We start from the raw sequence: 19,064 nt of genomic DNA, 5'->3' as shown, positions 1-19,064 counted from the left end.
TGTTGTGGTTCAGTCACTCAGTTATAATCGATTCTACATGACTTTGCCTGTGGGGTTTTCTTGGCAAAGATACTGAAGTGATTTGTCATTTCCTTCTCCACTGTGTCCCTATTTTGCAGATAAGAAACTGAGTCAAATGGGGTTAAATGGCTTTCCCAGAGTCACACAGTTAAAAAAGTATCTAAGGCCAGATTTGAATTCAAATCTTCCTAATTCCAGGTTCTGTATTCTATCCATTGCATCACCTAGATAACTCCCAAGATCATATAAACCATCATTGCTCATTTCATAGATGAAGAAACTGAGGGTGAGAGGAAAAGTGACTTCCCCAAGGTCACACAGTTAATAAAGGGAAAAGCTAGGATTTGAACCCTGGTACTTTGACTTCAAATCCAAAGCCCTTTTCTACTACTCTGCCTTCAATACTATCATTTATTCACTCATTAATTTATTCTTTCATTGAATAGGTACTTATTAAATATCTTCTCTAGACAGAGTATTATGTTAAAAATCTGACTAAGGAATAGTCTCTGCCCTTATGGGACTTAACATATACACATCATATAATCAAAGCAACATTATTAATAATATATAATCATTCTAGTAATAATAATTCCTAGCTAGATAGGGTCATAGAAATCATTTACTTTGGCCCCCATCATTTTACGGATAAAGAAAAAAATCATGGCCCAAAAAAGGTGACTGACTTGCTTAAGGTCACACAACTAATTAGTGGAAGGGTTGTGATAGAAACCCAAGTGTCTTGACTCAACTCTTTTCACTATACTATACCGTGGGCACAACTATAACAGAACACTGAACCTGGAAGTACAGAGAAGAGGATCAAAAGCAATACCATAGGGGTTCTGGAAGAAATTGTTTCTGCCTAAGGAGGCTAGGAAGGAGGCAATATTTGGGCTATATACTTATCAAACTAGACCGTGATGGCAAACCTATGACACACGTGCCAGCACTGGCACACATAGCCATTTTTGATGAAACGCGGCCACATGTAGCCGTATGCCGAGAAGGATGTTTTTTTCTCAAAGTGACACACTGCCCAAGTTATGCTTGGTTTGGGGGCCAATTTTGACACACCAAACTCAAAAGGTTGCCCATCACTGTACTAGTCAGTACAGTGGAAATAATATTGGATTTGTTGTCGGAACAAATCATATGCCATATCCAGGTCCCAAAAAGTATGAATAAATAATTCCTCAGGACAATAATGGCTGCCATGAAGTGATCACATTATTTGAATTTACTGTGCCTGTTGCATTGGGATAAAGCTGGGAATGGGGGGGAGGGTGCTTATAAATGTTTAATAACTAATTCCCTGAGAATAAATGCATAACCAGGGATTTTTAAGTTTAATTTGTATGATTAAAATTTTCTCCATTACGTTCTTAAGTCTCAATAATCAACAAAACAATAAATCAAGCCCCAATATGTGGCTTTGGGCTTATGTCCAAGGTATAAATGCTCACACTGGAAATTTAACAATTGGTTCTTAGACATAACACTATTGGAACCAATTCCCTTATAAGACATGATTTTAACTTCAAATTGTGCTAATTCAAATATTTTCAACCATGTCAAAGGATTCATTGTACTAATTGCGACACAGCTGTGCATATATCAGCACACACATACACATATATCCAGATCTGAGATTCCCTTGCTATAGTGAACTTCCAGTATGAAAACTCCCTCTAATAACACATATCAGAAATTTATCTGGAGCTTAGAGTCTTTGCAGTGAACTGATCATGTAATTAATTGATCAGTTTATCATTTAATTCATTTGTTCAATAATTTATTGAGTACTTTCTATGAGCAAAGTATTATGCTAAGTAATAAATGAAGCCTACATTTTCAGATGCTATTAATGTGTCGGTTTATTTTACTCAGTTGTACTATGTATAATGAGGAAGGATTTTGAGGAGAAGAGACTGATGCAAAATAATAAATAAAAAGCATAATTAGAATGTTGAAAAAGTAAAAATACTATGACAACTACTTCTATGTTTTCTATTGTTATTAGGAAAAGATGAAGAGGCTAGAATCCTCCTGTCAACAAACTAAACAAAGCCTTTTTTCGTAGTGATCTTTCCTCACGTGCATCAGAAATAGCAAATGCTGGAGGGGCTGAAGGGAAAAGAGGTACACTAATGAACTGTTCATGGAGGTGTGAACTGGTCCAACCATTCTAGAAAACAATTTGCAAATATGTCCAAATAGCTATAAAACTGCATACCGCTTTGACTGGGCAATACTATTACTAAGTCTATGTCCCAGAGATCAAAGAAAGGGAGAAAGGAGCGATCTGTACAAAAATATTCATAGCAGGTTTTTTGTGGTGATAAAGAATTGGAAATTGAGAAATCCATCAACTGGGAAATAGCTCAACAAGTTGTGGTATATGAGTGTGATGGAGAGCTCCTGGGCTGTATGCAATGACAAAGGGGGTGGTTTCAGAAAAACATGACAAGACCAATGTGAACTGATGCAAAATGAAGTGAGAAAAAACAGATCATTGTGCACAGTAACAGCAATGTTGTAATGATGTTAAATTGCAAAACCTTTGGGTACTCTGATCAATATTTTGATCTAAGCCAATTCCAAAGGACTTGTGATTATAAATGCTATGTCCAGAGAGAATTGGTGAACTCCAAATGCAAAATGAAGTCTAATTTTTTTTCATTGTTTTCTTTTTTAAAAAATATGGCTAATATGGAAATGTTTTGCATGACTTCATATGCATAATTGATATAATATTGGTCGCTTTTTCAATGGAGGAAGGAGGAAGTAGAAAGGACAGAGAGAATTTGGAACTCAAAATATTTTTAAAGAAAATTAAAAATAAATAATGGGGGGGGGCAGCTGGGTAGTTCAGTGGATTGAGAGCCAGGCCTAGAAATGGGAGGTCCTAGGTTCAAATCTGACCTCAGACACTTCCCAGCTGTGTGACCCTGGGCAAGTCACTTAACCACCTATTGCTCAGCCCTTACCACTTTTCTGCCTCTGAACCAATACACAGTATTGATTCCAAGACAGAAAGTAAGGGTTTAAATAAATAAATGAATGAATGAATAAACAAACAAACAAATAAATAAATGGTAGGGGGCTATTAGATGACTCAGTAGATTAAGAGCTGGTCCTGGAATCAAATTTGACCTTGGACATTTTCTAGCTGGGTATCCCTGAGTAAGTCTCTTAACTCCCATTGCTTAGCACCTATCACTCTTCCATCATGGAACCAATACACAATATTGATTTTAAGACTGAAAGCAAGAGTTTTAAAAAAATAACAATAATAAATTAGAAAAATAAAATAAAAGTAGCATATGAGAGTTACAAAGAAAAGTGATTATTAGTTTTAGTACTGGAATAGGCCTTTTGCATATGAAATGGTTTGGAATAGAAAGAGAACATGTAAAAAAAGATAATTTTCAAACAATTTTTAATACTATAAGATAAAATAATGACCTTAAAAGCAATGACTCCCTGTAACTAAATGTACCTCCTAACAAAGGGCAGCTAAGTGGCACGATGAAGAGAGTGCCAGTTCTAGAGTCAAGAAAATGAATCTTTCTGAGTTCAAATCTGACCCCAGACACTTCCTAGCTGTGTGACCCTGGATAAGTCACTAAATCCTCATCTGTATCAGTTCCTCTTCTATAAAATGCCAAACCACTCTAGTATCTTTGCCAAGAAAACCCCAAATGGAGTCACAAAGAATCTGATGATGGAACAACAAATCAACCTTCTGCAAATTTTATTCCCTAATGTGCATTCTAAATGTGGAGAATTTCACTAATATGTTTCATTTTCCTGACAGTACTGAATTATAAGGACAAGGCAGGCTGGAACAGGGCCAAACTCAGGGAGCAAAGAGCCTGAAACTCCTCCCTAAAACTGAGTTCTTTACCTCCTTCCTTTGGTAGTTGCCGCCCTCCCCACCCCCCCCTTGAAGGAGACTAACCAGTTTTTTCATTGCCCAGAGCGATCTATAGTTTAAATGCAAATAACTATTATGCAATAACCCAGTGACTAGTTGCAAGAGCCAGAAAGGGAGTTGGGGAGTGGCAGGGAAGAGCACATCAGATAGATGAAGCTGAGGAATGAATGGTAGAAGCCAGAAGGAGCACGGAAAAGAGAGACTACTAGTAGGGGGTTGCAAGACACACTTCCTACTTATTCTAGGATCTGGCTCTGTTAGGAACTCTGTCTTACCTTCTCCAAGGCTCTGCACACACAGCTGGGATGAATAGGTATGAAATCAGGAATGGAGACTTGGGACTGAACATCCTAGATGATGAAACTTCCTTTACCAACACAAGTTGGAGCCCTCTCTGCAACTGGTCATCTCAGATGGCTACCTAGAACCTTAAGAGAATAAGTGCCTTATCTAGGGCCACGGGGCCAGTGTGTATCGGGGGTAGATCTTGAACCTAGGTCTTCCTGACTTGCAGACCAGCTTTCTACCCTCTATTAGATGGCAAGTCTTTAGTTAGCATTTAAAAAAGGTAACTTGTTGCTATTGTTGTTCAGTCATTCCCATCATGTCCAACTCCTCAAATTCCTGGCAAAGTTACTGGAGTAATTTGCCATTTCCTTCTCCAACTCATTCTGCAGATGAGGAAACTGAGTCAAGGAAAAGTGACTTGCCCAGGGCCTACTAACTGTCTGAGGCCAGATTTGAACTTAGGAAGATGAGTCTTCCTGACTCCAGGAAAAGAAAATTTATCTTTGAAAACAAGGAAGTTGTTCGAAGTGAAGGTTAAGCAATATAAAAAGACAGAAAGATAACAGAGGAGGAAAAACTCTCAGGTATCATTTCTTTGCCACCTTACCCAATAAGAAAGGACATTTCCCTTGAGAATCTGAAACACACACACATGTACACACACACAGAGGTATACCTGAGTTGAAGTCACTGGAAATGTGGAGGGCAATGCCACTGAAAGCTGGAACAGAGCAGTGACACAGTAAAAAAAAAATTTTTTTTTACTGTTTTTACAATGGAAGCAGATACTTCCAAAAAACCAAGCAGCTCCTTTTCCCTCAAAAGAGGCAGTTTGGGGTATGGCTGCTGTAGATAAATGAAACAAGACAGGCACAGATAAACTCTCAGAGGACATAAAGCAGGGGCCCCAATCTTTCTTTCTCATATGATAGCATAGCACAGACCACAGACAGGGAGAGGGCATGTAGGGAAAGCCGTAGTATGGTAAGACTGGCTGAAATGATGTGGGGCAGAGGTTAAGCAAAAAAGGAAGTTTGGAGAAAGGAAAACCAGTGATACTGATGTAGACTGAAATGTCCCCCAAACCCTGCCAAATAGCTATAAACAATCCAAAAAACACAGAAACAATAAGTAGTGGATTAGTGTGGAGCCACCTTTCTGATAAGGCAGAAGAGTTGCTTAGATCCACAATTATGAGAAAACTCTTCACATCAATCTGTAGATATAAGCGAGGTCCTCGCTGAGGTCTATGGGTAGTGTAAGAGAGGAATATGCTAGAGGAAGAAGACATGCAGACCCATTACACCAGGGACCACCTGGAGCAGAGGAAGGGCAGGTAAGTAGTCAGTACAGGTGGTTCTGTTTCCCAGTCACCCAAGACAAGTTTCAAACAATGCTCAATTTCCACACTCACTGCCCTCCTTGGAATTGGCACAGAAAAGAGCAAAACCTGATCTTAAGTTGCCCCAAGTGTTTAATATGTCATTAGCATACTATTTACATTGTGGCTTTTTCTTCCCCAGTGGGCAAACAGAGTGAACTATGGGTAAAGCCTCAGAAGACCAAAGTGGACCATGGGTAAAGTGGCATCAGTTCCTTGGAGACACAGGGCAACAACAGCCCAAACAAAAGACCTCTTCCTTAGTAACTAATGGAGACAAAAAGCCCCTACTCACTTTTACTCTTACTTTTACTTTTTAACTTTGCTTACCGCCTTTATCTTTACTTACCTACCGTATTTAGTAACTAATAATGCTTGTTTCCTCACAATGGAGTCAGTTTGAGCCTTCAAGCAATTGCTTGGACAAGACCTCAATCATCCTTGCCAACATCTAATACTACATTTAAAATATGTTTAAAATTTTCCTTGAACCCATTTGTGGTTCTTCTTCAAGATGCTGAAGAAAGAAAAGCAAAAATGTAATAAAAGGCAAGATGACAGAACTATAAATCAACAAGCTTTAAGCTTTTAAACTTAAAACATTTAATTTACCAAGTCAGAGGCAGTGAGGTGGCACAGTGGATAGAAGTGCCTGGAGTCAGGAAGACCTGAGATCAAATCCAGCCTCAGATACTTATTAGCTGTGTGATCCTGGGCAAGTCACTTTGTCTCTGTTTGCTTCAGTTTTCTTAACTGTAAAATGAGGATAATTATAGCACCAAATAAGACAAATAGGATGCTGCTAGGAACTGTTTCTTGCCTTTTCTACTGCTCTGAGAATAGTGTTGGATATGGAGGGAACATGAAATCAGAATTGTTGACTGGCTAACCATGAATTAGATTAAGCACTTAATAAATCTTTGTTCTATCCATCCAAAAATCTTTAGAACCCCTTAAAATTAATGTTCTGGGTCTGGGGGGGGGGTTTGGAGGAAAAGGCTAGAGAATTAAATTTGAAAACAAACTGACAATGAATGAGAAGATTTAAGATGATAGTAGATGGACCCAGAAGAATTTTTTCATGTACCCACACCTGGTTCCCACCATCCTATTTCTCTCTCATCACTTCTACCTGCTTCCCACTCTCTCTCTCCCCCTTTATTATTTAGTTGTTTTCAGTTGTGCCCCTTTTGTAACTTAGGTTATTAAGCTTTCTAAAACTGAAACCCGCTTCCTTGGGAAGTGTTAAGTTCCCCTTATTAAAGTTCTTCAAGAATTGTGACTCTTTATGACCTCTTTTTTGGAGGAGGGGGTTCTTTGCAAAAATCTTGGATTGGTTTACCATTTTCTTCATTAGCCCATTTCACAGATGAGGAAAATGAGGCAAAAAAAGGACTAAGTGGCCTTCCCTAGGCCATACACATGCTATGTGGTAAAAATTAACCAACCCTCACTCTCTATGTCTGGGATGACAGAATGTCCCGCAACAGAACGTTCCGTGCAAGGTCCCAGGAATTACAGGAACCCAGTATGCTAGTAGTCATGTAGTAACCCACCTTTCATGTCTGTCCAATTGCCCACCTGATATGCCCATCTTACATCACCCACCTATTATGCTAAACTAGCCAACATCATTAACAGAATGTTCCAGGTATCTCCTATCAAGTGACTCAACTATGACTGCTTTAACCAATATAAACTCCACTCTGCCTCTGCCTCTTTGGAACTCACTTGTTGGAACTCACTAGGGCATCCCCCTAGTGCTGCTAGTAATAAACTTCCCCATGCCTGAATTGCATTGTCTCCTTGTGTTCCTTGGGGTGGTCTTCCACTCAGACCCTAACACTAGTAAATGTCTGAGGCTGGATTTGAACTCAGGTCTTCCAGATTCCAGGTCTAGTACTCTATCCACTATGCCACTTAGCTGTCCTCTTCCCCTCCCTCCCCCGCTCTGAAGGAATTTCACTGTGAAAAATCCTCAGATTAGCCAAGCAAACTTTCTTCCCAGGTTTCAGTGGTTATATTTACAACAGAGGTCGGAAAGTTAGGCTATATGTGTCCAAGCTTAGAGGAAAGCACAATGGGATAAGAGTCAGAAAAGCTAGACTGGGGGAAAGGACCTCTTCTGCCATTTTCCAGCAAGGAGAACTTAATCAACTGTTTTGCCTTCTCAGAGACCAAGTTGCCTCCTTATAGAGTGAGGAAGTTGGACTGGACTATCTCCAAGATCCCTTCTGAGTTGAACCGTTTGGTTCACCTGATTCTTAGTGGCCCCACTACATCATGACAAAGTTTCTGCTCTCAAACTTTTGCCAGCAACACACCATAAGTAATTCCTTTCTAAAGTCTTCCCCATTCCCTTATTTAGAGTCCTTGTCTCGGGTAAAATGAAAGAAGGAGGCAGGTGATGAATTTGTATTTTAAGATCCTGAAGAGACAAATCAGAAGTGTAGTAGTTTGGTGTTCAGTGAGGTGAGCAATGAGAAGTTATGGCTGAAAATCTGTCGTCGGCAAGAATGCTTAGATTTGGCGGGTGAAGGCCCTAAAGGAAAGACTCCGGAACAAGTAAGGGGAAGTTCCCAAGGGGTGGTTTAGGTTTAACATAAGGAATCCCTTTCTAAAAAAGTTTCAGTCATTCATTTGGGTTTGTTCGGTTCTTGGTTGTATAAGATTACTCACTTACAAAAATGAACAATCTGGAAATATGTTTTGCTTAATAAACCTGTATAACCCAGACTGAATTGCCTGCCAGCACTGGGAGGGGGGTGGGAAGGGAAGGAGGAGATTCTATCATAAAACTTTGGAAAACTTGTGCTGAAATATGTTATTATGTGGAATGGGTAAAAACATTTTAATATATTTAAAAAATAAAATGAAAGCTGTATGTTGTTCAGTCACGTCCGAATCAGAGTATCTTTGGGGTTTTCTTGGCAAAGATACTGGAGTGGTTTGCCATTTCCTTTTCTGGTGGATGAAGGTAAATAGAAGTTAAGTGCTCAGGGTGACAAAGTTAATGAGGGTCTGAGGCCACACTTGAACTCAGGTCTGCCTGATTCCAGGCCCAGAACTCTATCCACTGAGTCACTTAGCTGTCCCCGGAAGGTTATTGAGCTCTCTTAATCTGAAACAAGTTTCCTTGGGCAGTAGTGGGTTCTCCTTATTAGAGCTCTTCAAGTGAAAGCTGGAAACCACTTTTCTGGTGGTGTGTAGTGTGTAGATATGATTCAGATAAAAGGGCCTTCTGAGGTCCATTCCAATTTTGAAGTTCTATATTTCTTATCCCTGATAAGTTCTATTTAAAAATTAAAGATACCAAGAAAGAACTGTGAGAGTCACCTTTCACATCAGTGCATTTATAGTTTTAGTTGGGGGCTTTGGTTATGTATGAATTTGCTCTTACAACAATGACCAATATGGATGGAAGTGTCTTTTGCATGACGATAAAAAATGGAAAAGAATGAAAAAGAAAAGCTAAGGGTAGTAATTTTTCCATGACAATCTCGTATTATAAATGACAGCTCCAGGATCTAGTATCAGGCTTCTGGGTAAAGTAGGGAAGGAGAGCAATTGACGCCTGCAATGTCCCCAAGACTGCCTCAGTCCACAGATGGCAGGCTGGGTCAATATTCTCTGTGCTGACTCCACATTCTCCACCACTACAATTTCCCTATTCAGTCCTCCAGGAGGAAGTAAGTATATGAAAGCCTGGCATGTCATTTGAATAGGTTATCTACCCCTGGACAAATAGTTAGATATAAGTTGAAAGGGAAAAAAAAAGTCCTTCAGATAGCTGGTTCTTTTTTTTTTAAACCCTTGCCTTCTATCTTAGAATCGGTACCATGTATTGGTTCTAAGCAGAAGAGTAGTATAAGGGCTGGGCCATGGGGGTTAAGTGACTTGTCCAAGGTCAGAGAGGACATGTATGAGGCCAGATTTGAACCTAGGACCTCCTATCTCTAGGCCTGGCCCTCAATCCACTGAGCCCCCAATATTTGGCTATTTCTAAATATTGTACATCCATCATAGTGAAGACAAACCCCAAAAGAAAGACTAGAAGTCTGAGCTTTCAGGTAGATGTTCTGAAGTCACAAAGAGTGTCCATTTAGACTTAAGAGAAATAACTCACCAGGTTAATTTTAACTTTAAAAATGGCCAGTGAATGAATAACTGGAGTTTTTAATAAATCCTGAATCAGCACCAGAAACTTTGTCCAGGAAGCCTCTACTATCTAGGTCTGCAGTGACTCAGAAGAAAAGCTAAAAGGGGAAAAAATATTTCTTGTCCAGCTATCCTCAGGCCAAATCTTTTTTCTTTTTGGTCTGTTGCTTCTCTGCAATTTTCTTTGAGAGGCCAAAGTTAAAAGATTCACAGGGATGGTAGGAAAAGCCCTGAATTTGAAGAGAGAAGAACTGAATTTGAAACCCCAGCTTGGCTTCTTAACAAACTATGTAATTCTGTGTGGGTCACTTTGGATTTCCCCATCTGTAAAATGAGTTGGACCAGATGATCTCTGAGGTCCTTCCAAAATGGGCAATCCTGCTTGTCAGCGCCCAGAGGGGGAGGGAGACAACATGAATCATGTAACCATGGAAAAATATTTTTAAAAACTAAAAATTATATTAAAAAATAAAATGGGTAATTCTTCATTTAGTATGTGGATAGTGTGGACTTTTGGATGTGCTGAATCATGCCATCCTTTTTATAAATAAGGAAATTGTTAACATTTATATAATGTGCCAGGCACTGTGCCAAGTGCTTTGCATTTATTACCTCATTTGAGCCTCACAGCAAACCTGAGAAGTAGGTGCTACTATTGCCCCTAATGGTAAAAAAAAAAATGACAAAAATGGCAACAGTCAGTGTGGAAGGGTTGTGGGAAGACAGATATACTAATGAATGGGGAGGGGGATTATTATTGCTTTTTAAAGTATTTTATTTTCCCCTGAATTACACATGAAAACAATTTTAACGTTCTTTTTTAAATATCGAGTCCTAAGTCATGGCATGTGATTGGGATAGAGTACTGCTTTATGTTGTGAGAAATGAGAGGGATGGCGTCAGGAAAAAGCATGGCTAGACCTTCGTGAATTGATGGAAAGTGAAGTATGAAGAACCAGGTGATCATTATGCACATCATAATGATGATCAACTGTGAAAGACTCAACTACTATGATCAATAGTGACTCAAGACAATCTGAAAGGACTTGCAGTGAAATAATGCTATCTCCATCCAAAGAAAACTTATGTACTCTGAATGTACATATATAATTTTCTCATTTTGCTTTTATTGCTTTTTTAAAAATACAGACAATGTGGAAATAAATTTTGTGTGATTTCACATGAAAAAAATAAAATAAAAATTCTAATTCTAAATTCTCTCCCTCCCTCTTTTATTCCCTGTTATCCCTTCCCCCTTCCTGAAAGAGTATGCAATCTGATATAGATTTTAAATGTGCAATCATGTAAAACATTTTTCCATATTGGTCATAATGTAGAAGACCTCAAACAAACAACAAAGAAAATGAAATATAGTATGTTTTGCTTTGCATTTAGACTCTATCATTTCTTTCTCTGGAGGCAGATGGCATTTTACAACCACTAGTCTTTTGGGATTGTCTTGGATCACTGTATTGCGGAAAATAACTGGGTCATTCACACTTATGCATCAAATAGTATTGCTGCCACTGTATAAAATTTTCTTCTGGTTCTCCTCACTTCACTCTGCATCAGTTAAGGCAAGTCCACATTTTTCTGAAATTATATAGCACAATAGTATTCCAATACAATTATATACCACAACTTGTTCATCCATTCCCCAATTGATTGGCATCCCCTCCATTCCCAAATCTGAGCTACTATACGTATTTTTATACAAATAGGTCCTTCTCTGCCCCCCTCCCATTTTGTTTAAATCTTTTTGGGATATATACATATCCAGTAGTGGTACTACAGGATCAGAGTTTACATATTTTTAGAGCCCTTTGGGCATAGTTCCAAACTGTTTCCCAGAATGGTTGGATCAGATCACAAACACTAATACATTGTTGGTGGAACTGGAAAACAGTACAAACATTTTAGAAAATAATTTGAAATTATGCAAATAAAGTGACTAAAATGCTCCTACCCTTTAAATTAGCTATCCCATTACTGACTGGGCAAAGCCATTAGTACAGGGAAAAAAAGTCCTTATAAATTCCAAAATATTTATAGCAGCATTTTATGTGATAGCTAAGAACTGGAAACAAAGTAAGTGCCCATCAACTAAGGAATAACTAAACAAAATGTGATACATGAATGTAATCAAATACTACTGCACAGTAAAAAATGATGTATGTGATGAATATAGAGAAGCATGGAAAGAGCTATATGAACTGATACAGGGTAAAGTAAATAGAGTTTAAAAATATAGACAGTAATTGTAACAATGTAACAATGACACACCAAAAAATTAAAGGAAATGTAACAAAATTATAAAGATCAAGTAGAACAGGAATGAAAAGATATAAGAAGAAACTCCCAACCAATCCCTTCATGGAGGTAAGGAGACTCACATGCATTATATAGTGCACATTTTTTTAAAGTAAAAATATTCTATAGAATGAGAGCTAAAAGAGATTTCAGAAACTATCATATCTACCCCCTTCATTATACATTTTAAAGCATTGTTCAGTTGCACTAAATTTTTTACCCTCTACCAAAAAGTTATTCATCATACAAGATGGGTCTCCAGGAGGAAAATAAAGAGTATCGAATACACGGGATACTGTGGACATGTAAGAAACAGAAAATATTAATAAAATATAAAATTTTAACTAAAATAAATCATTAGTAAATTTGAATTGGACAGTTTTAATTGAGTGATAAATTTGGAAGCCAAATTTCAAAAGGGTTAAAGAGTGAGATAAGAGAAAGATAAGAAACAAGCATAGACAGCTTTACCATGAATTTGGTCCTGAAAGAGAGGGGAGATACCAGGAAATAATTGAATTTTTTTTTCAAAATGGGGAAAATTTGGGCATATTTGTAGGTAGCAAGGAAGAAGCCAGCAGAGAGAGAAAAAGAGAGAGAGAGAGAGAGACAGAGAGAGAGAGAGAGAGAGAGAGAGAGACAGAGAGAGACAGAGACAGAGAGAGACAGAGACAGAGAGAGACAGAGACACAGAGACAGAGAGACAGAGAGACAAAGAGACAGAGACAGAGACAGAGAGAGAGACATACAGAGACAGACAGAGAGAGAGACAGAGACAGAGAGACAGAGAAGATGAAGATTCCAAAGAAGGGATGATTGTGGGGACAATATGCTGGATGGCATGAGAGAACTTATATAAAGAGTACACTTAAAAAGGATTCTAGAAAGGACTGTGTGAGCCAAGAAATGAAGGAAAGAAAACACAGGCTAATGTCTAGGAAATGATGAGAGTTGAATCACTTAACTTCCGTAATCCTCAAGTTTCTTCCATTGTATAATAGAGGGTCAGATGGTCTCTGAGGTTTCTTCTAGTTCTCATTCTGTAATTCCTAGGATCCCTTCACTAAAACAAGCTGTTTCTCACAAATGGAATAGTTTAAAACCCCTGTGATATGTAAAATATCTATCCAGTGGCCAGCAAATATTTGGATTATTAAAGGATAAACATTCCCCCTGCACATTGGAAGGCTAAAATTCAGATGTACAACTTCTGTATTCTTCATTTCCTACTTGGCTGCCCTACTTTGGGACTTCTGGCTTCTTCACCATGTCACTAGAAACTCATAACTGGAAAAACATCATCATTTTGCAAGATAAATCAGCCTTGTTAATCAGACCTCATCACTACCCTCAGCCCCTCTGACTGGATGGAGGAATCATGAACTGCAAGACCTTCGGTAAGGCAGGGTCCAGTACAGACATCTCTTTCTCCATCTGATTACATTCTTTTGGGACATACCCTAGTCAGGTACCTTTCCTCTGCCCTGCCGCCCCACCCCCACCCCCACCCCCCAATAACTTTCCAGTTTCTTTTTGTCTTCCTTCATTAGACTGTAAACTCCTTGTAGGCAGGGACTTTTTTCATATTTGTATCCCTGGCATTTTGGAGCAGTGAGGTCTTGCAGTGGGTAGAGTTCCAGAATTAGAATCGGGAAGATTCATGAGTTCAAAACTGGCCTCAGATCCTTAATAACTGTGTGACCCTAGCTACCTCACATAATTGTTTACCTCAGTTTCCTCATCTGCCAAATGATCTGGAAAAGGAAATGGCAAACCACTCTAGTATCTCTGCCAAGAAAACGCCAAATGGGATCCCAGTGAGTTGGACCAGGCTGCAAATAGTTCGGTAACATCAATATTCTGATTACTACAGAGGCAAGAAAGAACATAAACCTTTTAATGAGAAACTGTCCCAGAAGTAATGCTGAAGTTGTCTCCTTGTATTACCAAACTAGCCTAGGGCAGGGGTATAATAACACATTATCAGGGTCATTATATTAGAACTAGGAAGGTTTTCGGGATCATAGAATCACAGTCCCTACAACCAAACCGAACTTCAAAAGCCACCCACTTCAACCCCCTCATTTTACAGGTGAGGAAACTGAGGCTCGGGGAGAGCAAAGTGACTGAAGAGACAGTAAGCCTCAGAGGTGGTTTTTGAGCTCGGTTCTTGAGTCCAGTCCCAGGACTTTTCCCATCCTCTAGACAAGCCCTTTCATTTTTTTTTTAAACCCTTACCTTCTGTCTTAGAATCGATATTGTGTAACGGTTCCAAGGCAGAAGAGCAGTGAGCAGTAAGGACTAGGCAATTGGGGCTACGTGACTTGCTTAGGGTCACACAGCTAGGACGTGTCTGAGTCCTATTTGATTATATATATATATCTCGTCTCCAGGCCTGGTTCTCTACCCACTCGGCCATCTAGCCCTCTCACTTTTCCAGATGAGGAAACTAGAGAGCCTAGGAAGTTGACTGTAGAGTAGGGAAAAGGAACCACCGACTCCAAACCGGATAATAAGGAGGACTTGAGGTTGGACGGCCTAAGCCTAGAGGGAGGAACCTGGCAGCGCGTGCGATGCCAGAGGCGGCCCCAGGGCCCTAGCCCGCTAGCAGCATTCCCGGGGCGCCCTGAAGCTCCGCTCCGAGCGTGGCTGGGTCTCACCTTTCTCCCGGTTCGGCGCTCTCGGATACGCCTAGTCTCGTTCTCGCTCCAGAACCAGCAGCGAGCAGCCGACAGCCTATAGCATGCTGCCTCTGCGCCCATCCGACCGCGCCCTGTTCTCCCAGTTGATTGGGGCTGGTGAAGAACACGGGGCGGGGAGAGCCAAGGCTCGGCCCTGAGAGGGCGGTGCCCGCACAATTCCTTGGAGGGGGAGGCGGAGCGCCGGGTGGGCTTGGCTAGGTCGAAGAGGAGTGGCTCCGGCTGAGGGCCCGCGGTCCGGCGGGCGGGCATCTGGTGCTCTGCTCCGCGGGAATGCAATAATCTTCCGAGGGTCTTTGCGCGGGGCGACTTTGGGTGGGGAGTAGCCGCTCTGCAAAACAGCCCCAGCCCCTTGTCCATGTTACCAGACAGGTCCAAGACAGGTGCCGAGGAGGGGGGCCACCCAGCCTGGCTCTGGAAATGACAGCTCCCGCGTCCCCTAGGAAAGGGGACCTCGGTAATAGTAAGATTGCCCGGAAACAAATTGGAACAGCAATTAGCACAATGCCGCGATCAAACTTGACACAGAGGGCTGAATAAATAAAAAAAAGGAGCGATTCAGTGGAGACTGCCTGCCTGTTGCACACTCTGCAAGGGTCTGGGGACTGTCGTTGTCCAGTCCTTTTTAGTCATGTCTCACTCTTCATGACCCCATTTAGGGTTTTCTTGGCAAAGATATGCGAGTGGTTTGCCTTTTCCTTCTCCCAGCTCATTTGACAAGATGAGGAAACTGAGGGAAACAAGGTGACGTGATTTGCCCAAGGTCACACAAAGCAGTATCTGAAGACAGATTTGAACTGACTTCAAGCCTAGAGATGTGCCTTCCTCGGTGACTTAATCTCTGAGGTCCAGAGCTCTGGACACAATCACCCACCTCCCTTCTTCCTTCCTCACACCTCTGGGTACAGGTAATTCAGGACCTTTCCCATGGCACTCTGGAGAAGGATTGCTGGTCAGGAGGAGTTGCTGAGGACAGGTAGAGCGTCCTACGGGGCCAGAAACGTTTTTTTTTTTGGCTTTCCTTTTTGCTCTGCCTTATGAATTTTGTGGCCACTTTATGGCTGGCCTGTGTTCTGTGAACGTGTAGGGGCGGCTTCTCTTTGGTCTGTCCTCTTTCTGCCCAGGGGCATTCTGGTGAGAGAAGCGGGATCTTAAACATGAGCCTTGGCTCTTTGGCTCAGCATCCATTCTTTCATTTGAGGTGAAAGAGCTGGGAAGCCATAACCTTGTGAACGTTCAAAGGTGAGGTGAGTGAGCTACCAGAAGGCCTGGGGGTGGGCTCTGGACCAGGGTTTGCAACCAGCTAGTTCAACTTTGAGATCCCAAGGAATGATATTCAGGACCCAGCTCAGTGGTAACCTCCAGCTGGGATGCACTGCTATTTGGAAGTGAACTTGGTGGGGCCCATGCTATGTGTTTGGATAGTCTGAGCCCACTCAACCCAGGGACAGAGAGGTAGTATAGTGAGGAGGGTGCCCCTGAAATGTTGGGGGGGGGGGTTGGGGAAATATTAGTACCTCTGTTATTGGAACATCTTAACCGTAAATAGCCTGGGGCAGCTAGGTGGCTTAATGGATTAAAAGCCAGGTCTAGAGACAGGGGGTCCTGGGTTCAAATGTAGTCTCAGAAACTTCCTAGCTGTGTGACCCTGGGCAAGTCACTTAACTCCCATTGCCTAGCCCTTACCCCTCTTCTGCCTTAGAATTGATACTTAGTATTGATTCTAAAACAGAAGGAAAATTTTTAAAGGTATATATTTTTTAATTTAAAATTTTTTATTATTTTTATTCCTTAAAAACTCTTACCTTCCATTTTAGAACGGATAATGTATATTGGTTCAAGGAAGAAGAGTGTTAAGGGCTAGGCAATGGGGATTAAGTGACTTGCCCAGGGTCCCACAGCTAGTAAGTATCTGAGGCCACATATGAATCCAGGTCTTCCTGACTCTGGATCTAGAGCTCTATTTACTGTGCTAACTAGTGGCCCTATAAAGATCCCTCTGCAAAAGCTTTTTTAAAAAATCTGACCATGGGTCAGAGAAAGGAAAAAAAAGCCCAAATCTAGGGTGACGTGAGACTATAAATTTTCATCTTTCATAGATAATTCTTAGCAATATTTTATTATCCCTTGTTCTAAGATCAGAACTCAGCTACTGGACCTACTGGACTTGGGGATGTGGGAAACTATCAGACATTCTTGCTTCCAGAGAAACTGTGGGCTGGTGGCTTGAATATAGTACTACTGGGTGGTCAGCTAAGCATCGTGATCCTCTGAGTAATTAATACTGGTAAGGCTGCTTTTCTCTAGGCTTATAGAAGCGACAGCATAGGCTATTGTACACTGCTTTGGCAATAACCACATTTCAGACGTCTTATGTGTCCTTATAAGAGGGTGCACGTAACCTACAGGAATCACACAAAGTATATTCAAAATAAGTTCAAAAAGAAGAGAACACCAACCACCCAGGACAATCAGTAAATGTCTCCTGTAGGAGGTTGAACCTGAGATAGACTTTGAAGAAGGTTAAGGATTCTAAAAGGAAGAGATGGAAAGAGGGGTCACATAGGCAAAGGCTCTAAGGTGGGAAATGTAAAGTCTTCCACTTTACTAATAATAAACAATAATAAAATAATAAAAAGCTAATAGGTTAGGTTTGACTGGAATTAGGTAAATAATACAGTAAGAAATGCCTATAAAGGTAGGCAGGAACCACATTCTAGAGCAGTGATGTCAAAGTGAACTAGAAATGGGAGCCATTAATCTGTAGGGAGGCTACATGTTGACTTAATTTTCAAATGGTATCTGTGCTTTCTGCTATTTTTATTTGTTAACTATTTCCCAATTATATCTTAATCTGGTTTTGGCGTCACTCGGAGTTTTGTAGGACTGTTTGGGCCTTCAGGTGACAAGTCTGACACCTCTGTTCTAGAGAACTCTAAATACCAGAGTAAGGATTTTTATTCTATCCTAGAAGCAACAGGAACCCAATTTTTAAGTGATGGTGATGCGGGCAGATCTGTGTTCTAGTAGTACAAATTGGGTAGCCATGTGGAGGCTAGATTGGACAAGGGAGAGAGAGCAGAGATCAATCAGGAAGTTATTCCAGCAGTCCAGGCAAGTAGAGGATAAGTACCTGAATGAGAGTGGTAGCTAGGGAGAAAGCAATGGATGTAAGATGTATTTGTGTAGTAAGATGTCAAATGATCAAACATGGGAAGTTTAAGAGGAAGAGCGAAGAATCAAAGATAATTCCAAAGTTGCAAGCTTGGGTGAGAAGAAAGTAGTGATGCCTTCAGCAAAAAGAGGGAAGGTTGGAGGAAGAAGAAAGATGGGTTTGGGGATGGGGAAAAAACTTAATGAATTCCATTTTGCACAGTGTGTTGAATTTGAGATACATATGGGATACATCCAGGTACAGCTGTTCATTGGAGACTTGGTAACAGAGGACTGCAGTTCCAGTGAGAAATTAATCTAGAGAGATCATCTCCATAGACATAGTAATTGAATCCATGGGAGATGAAGAGATCATTAAGGGAGAAGGGAGAGAGAAGAGAGTTCAGGATAGAGCCTATAGAAAACCTTTTGAGATTTGTGTCAGATTTGCCAGGTTGTTGGGGAGGAAAGCAAATATTGTCAAAACTATCTTTCTCAGAAATAATTTAGTTCTAATCCCTGCTTTTTGAGCCTGATTAAATTTGGGATTTGGAAACCCATACATATCATCAGCATTTCTGTATATCTCTAACAAAACAGCACAAGAGTTAGAAAGAGAAACTCCATTTAAAATCACATTATAAAATATCTGGGAATCTATGTGCCAAGACAAACTCAGCAATTATATGAATATAACCACAAAATACTTTTCACACAAATAAAACTAGATATAAACAATTGGAAAAACTATAATTGCTCATGGGTAGGATGAACTAATACAATAAAAATGGTAATTCTACCTAAATTAATCTACTTATTCAGTACCATACCTGTCAATACTACCAAAAAAACTCTTAATAGAATTAGAAAAAATTATAGCAAAGCTCATCTGGAAGAACAAAAGATCAAGAATATCAAGGAAACTAATGAAAAAAATGTGAAGGATGGGGGCCTAGCAGTACCAGATCTTAAACTGTACTATAAAACAGTGATCATTAAAACACTATGGTACTGGCTAAGAGATAGAAGGGTGGATCAATGGAATAGACTAGGGGTAAATGACCTCATCAATCTAGTTTTTGATAAATCCAAAGATCCCAGCTTTTGGAATCAG

At 40.3% G+C, this 19,064-nt stretch overlaps 1 protein-coding gene across 4 annotated transcripts in view; it reads right to left on the bottom strand.

Annotated features, from left to right (window-relative positions):
• BLVRA (biliverdin reductase A) overlaps nt 1-15,228 on the bottom strand; it is a 47,529-nt gene extending 32,301 nt beyond the window's left edge. For 2 of the 4 annotated variants that reach the window (XM_056804818.1, XM_016424557.2), the window contains exon 1: nt 4,926-5,159. In XM_056804818.1, the coding sequence (XP_056660796.1) occupies nt 4,926-5,144 (219 nt within the window). In that variant the 5' untranslated portion in view covers nt 5,145-5,159. Of the gene's footprint in view, nt 1-4,925; nt 5,957-14,758 lie in introns of those variants that run through there. The other 2 variants (XM_056804819.1, XM_056804820.1) reach the window with 2 other exon arrangements.
• Between the last annotated feature and the right edge of the window lie 3,836 nt (nt 15,229-19,064).

Source organism: Monodelphis domestica, chromosome 7 (genome assembly GCF_027887165.1).
Source record: "Monodelphis domestica isolate mMonDom1 chromosome 7, mMonDom1.pri, whole genome shotgun sequence".
Classification (NCBI taxonomy): domain Eukaryota; kingdom Metazoa; phylum Chordata; class Mammalia; order Didelphimorphia; family Didelphidae; genus Monodelphis; species Monodelphis domestica.
Note: the sequence above shows the minus strand (reverse complement) of the source record. Positions and strands in the feature narration are given on the sequence as shown.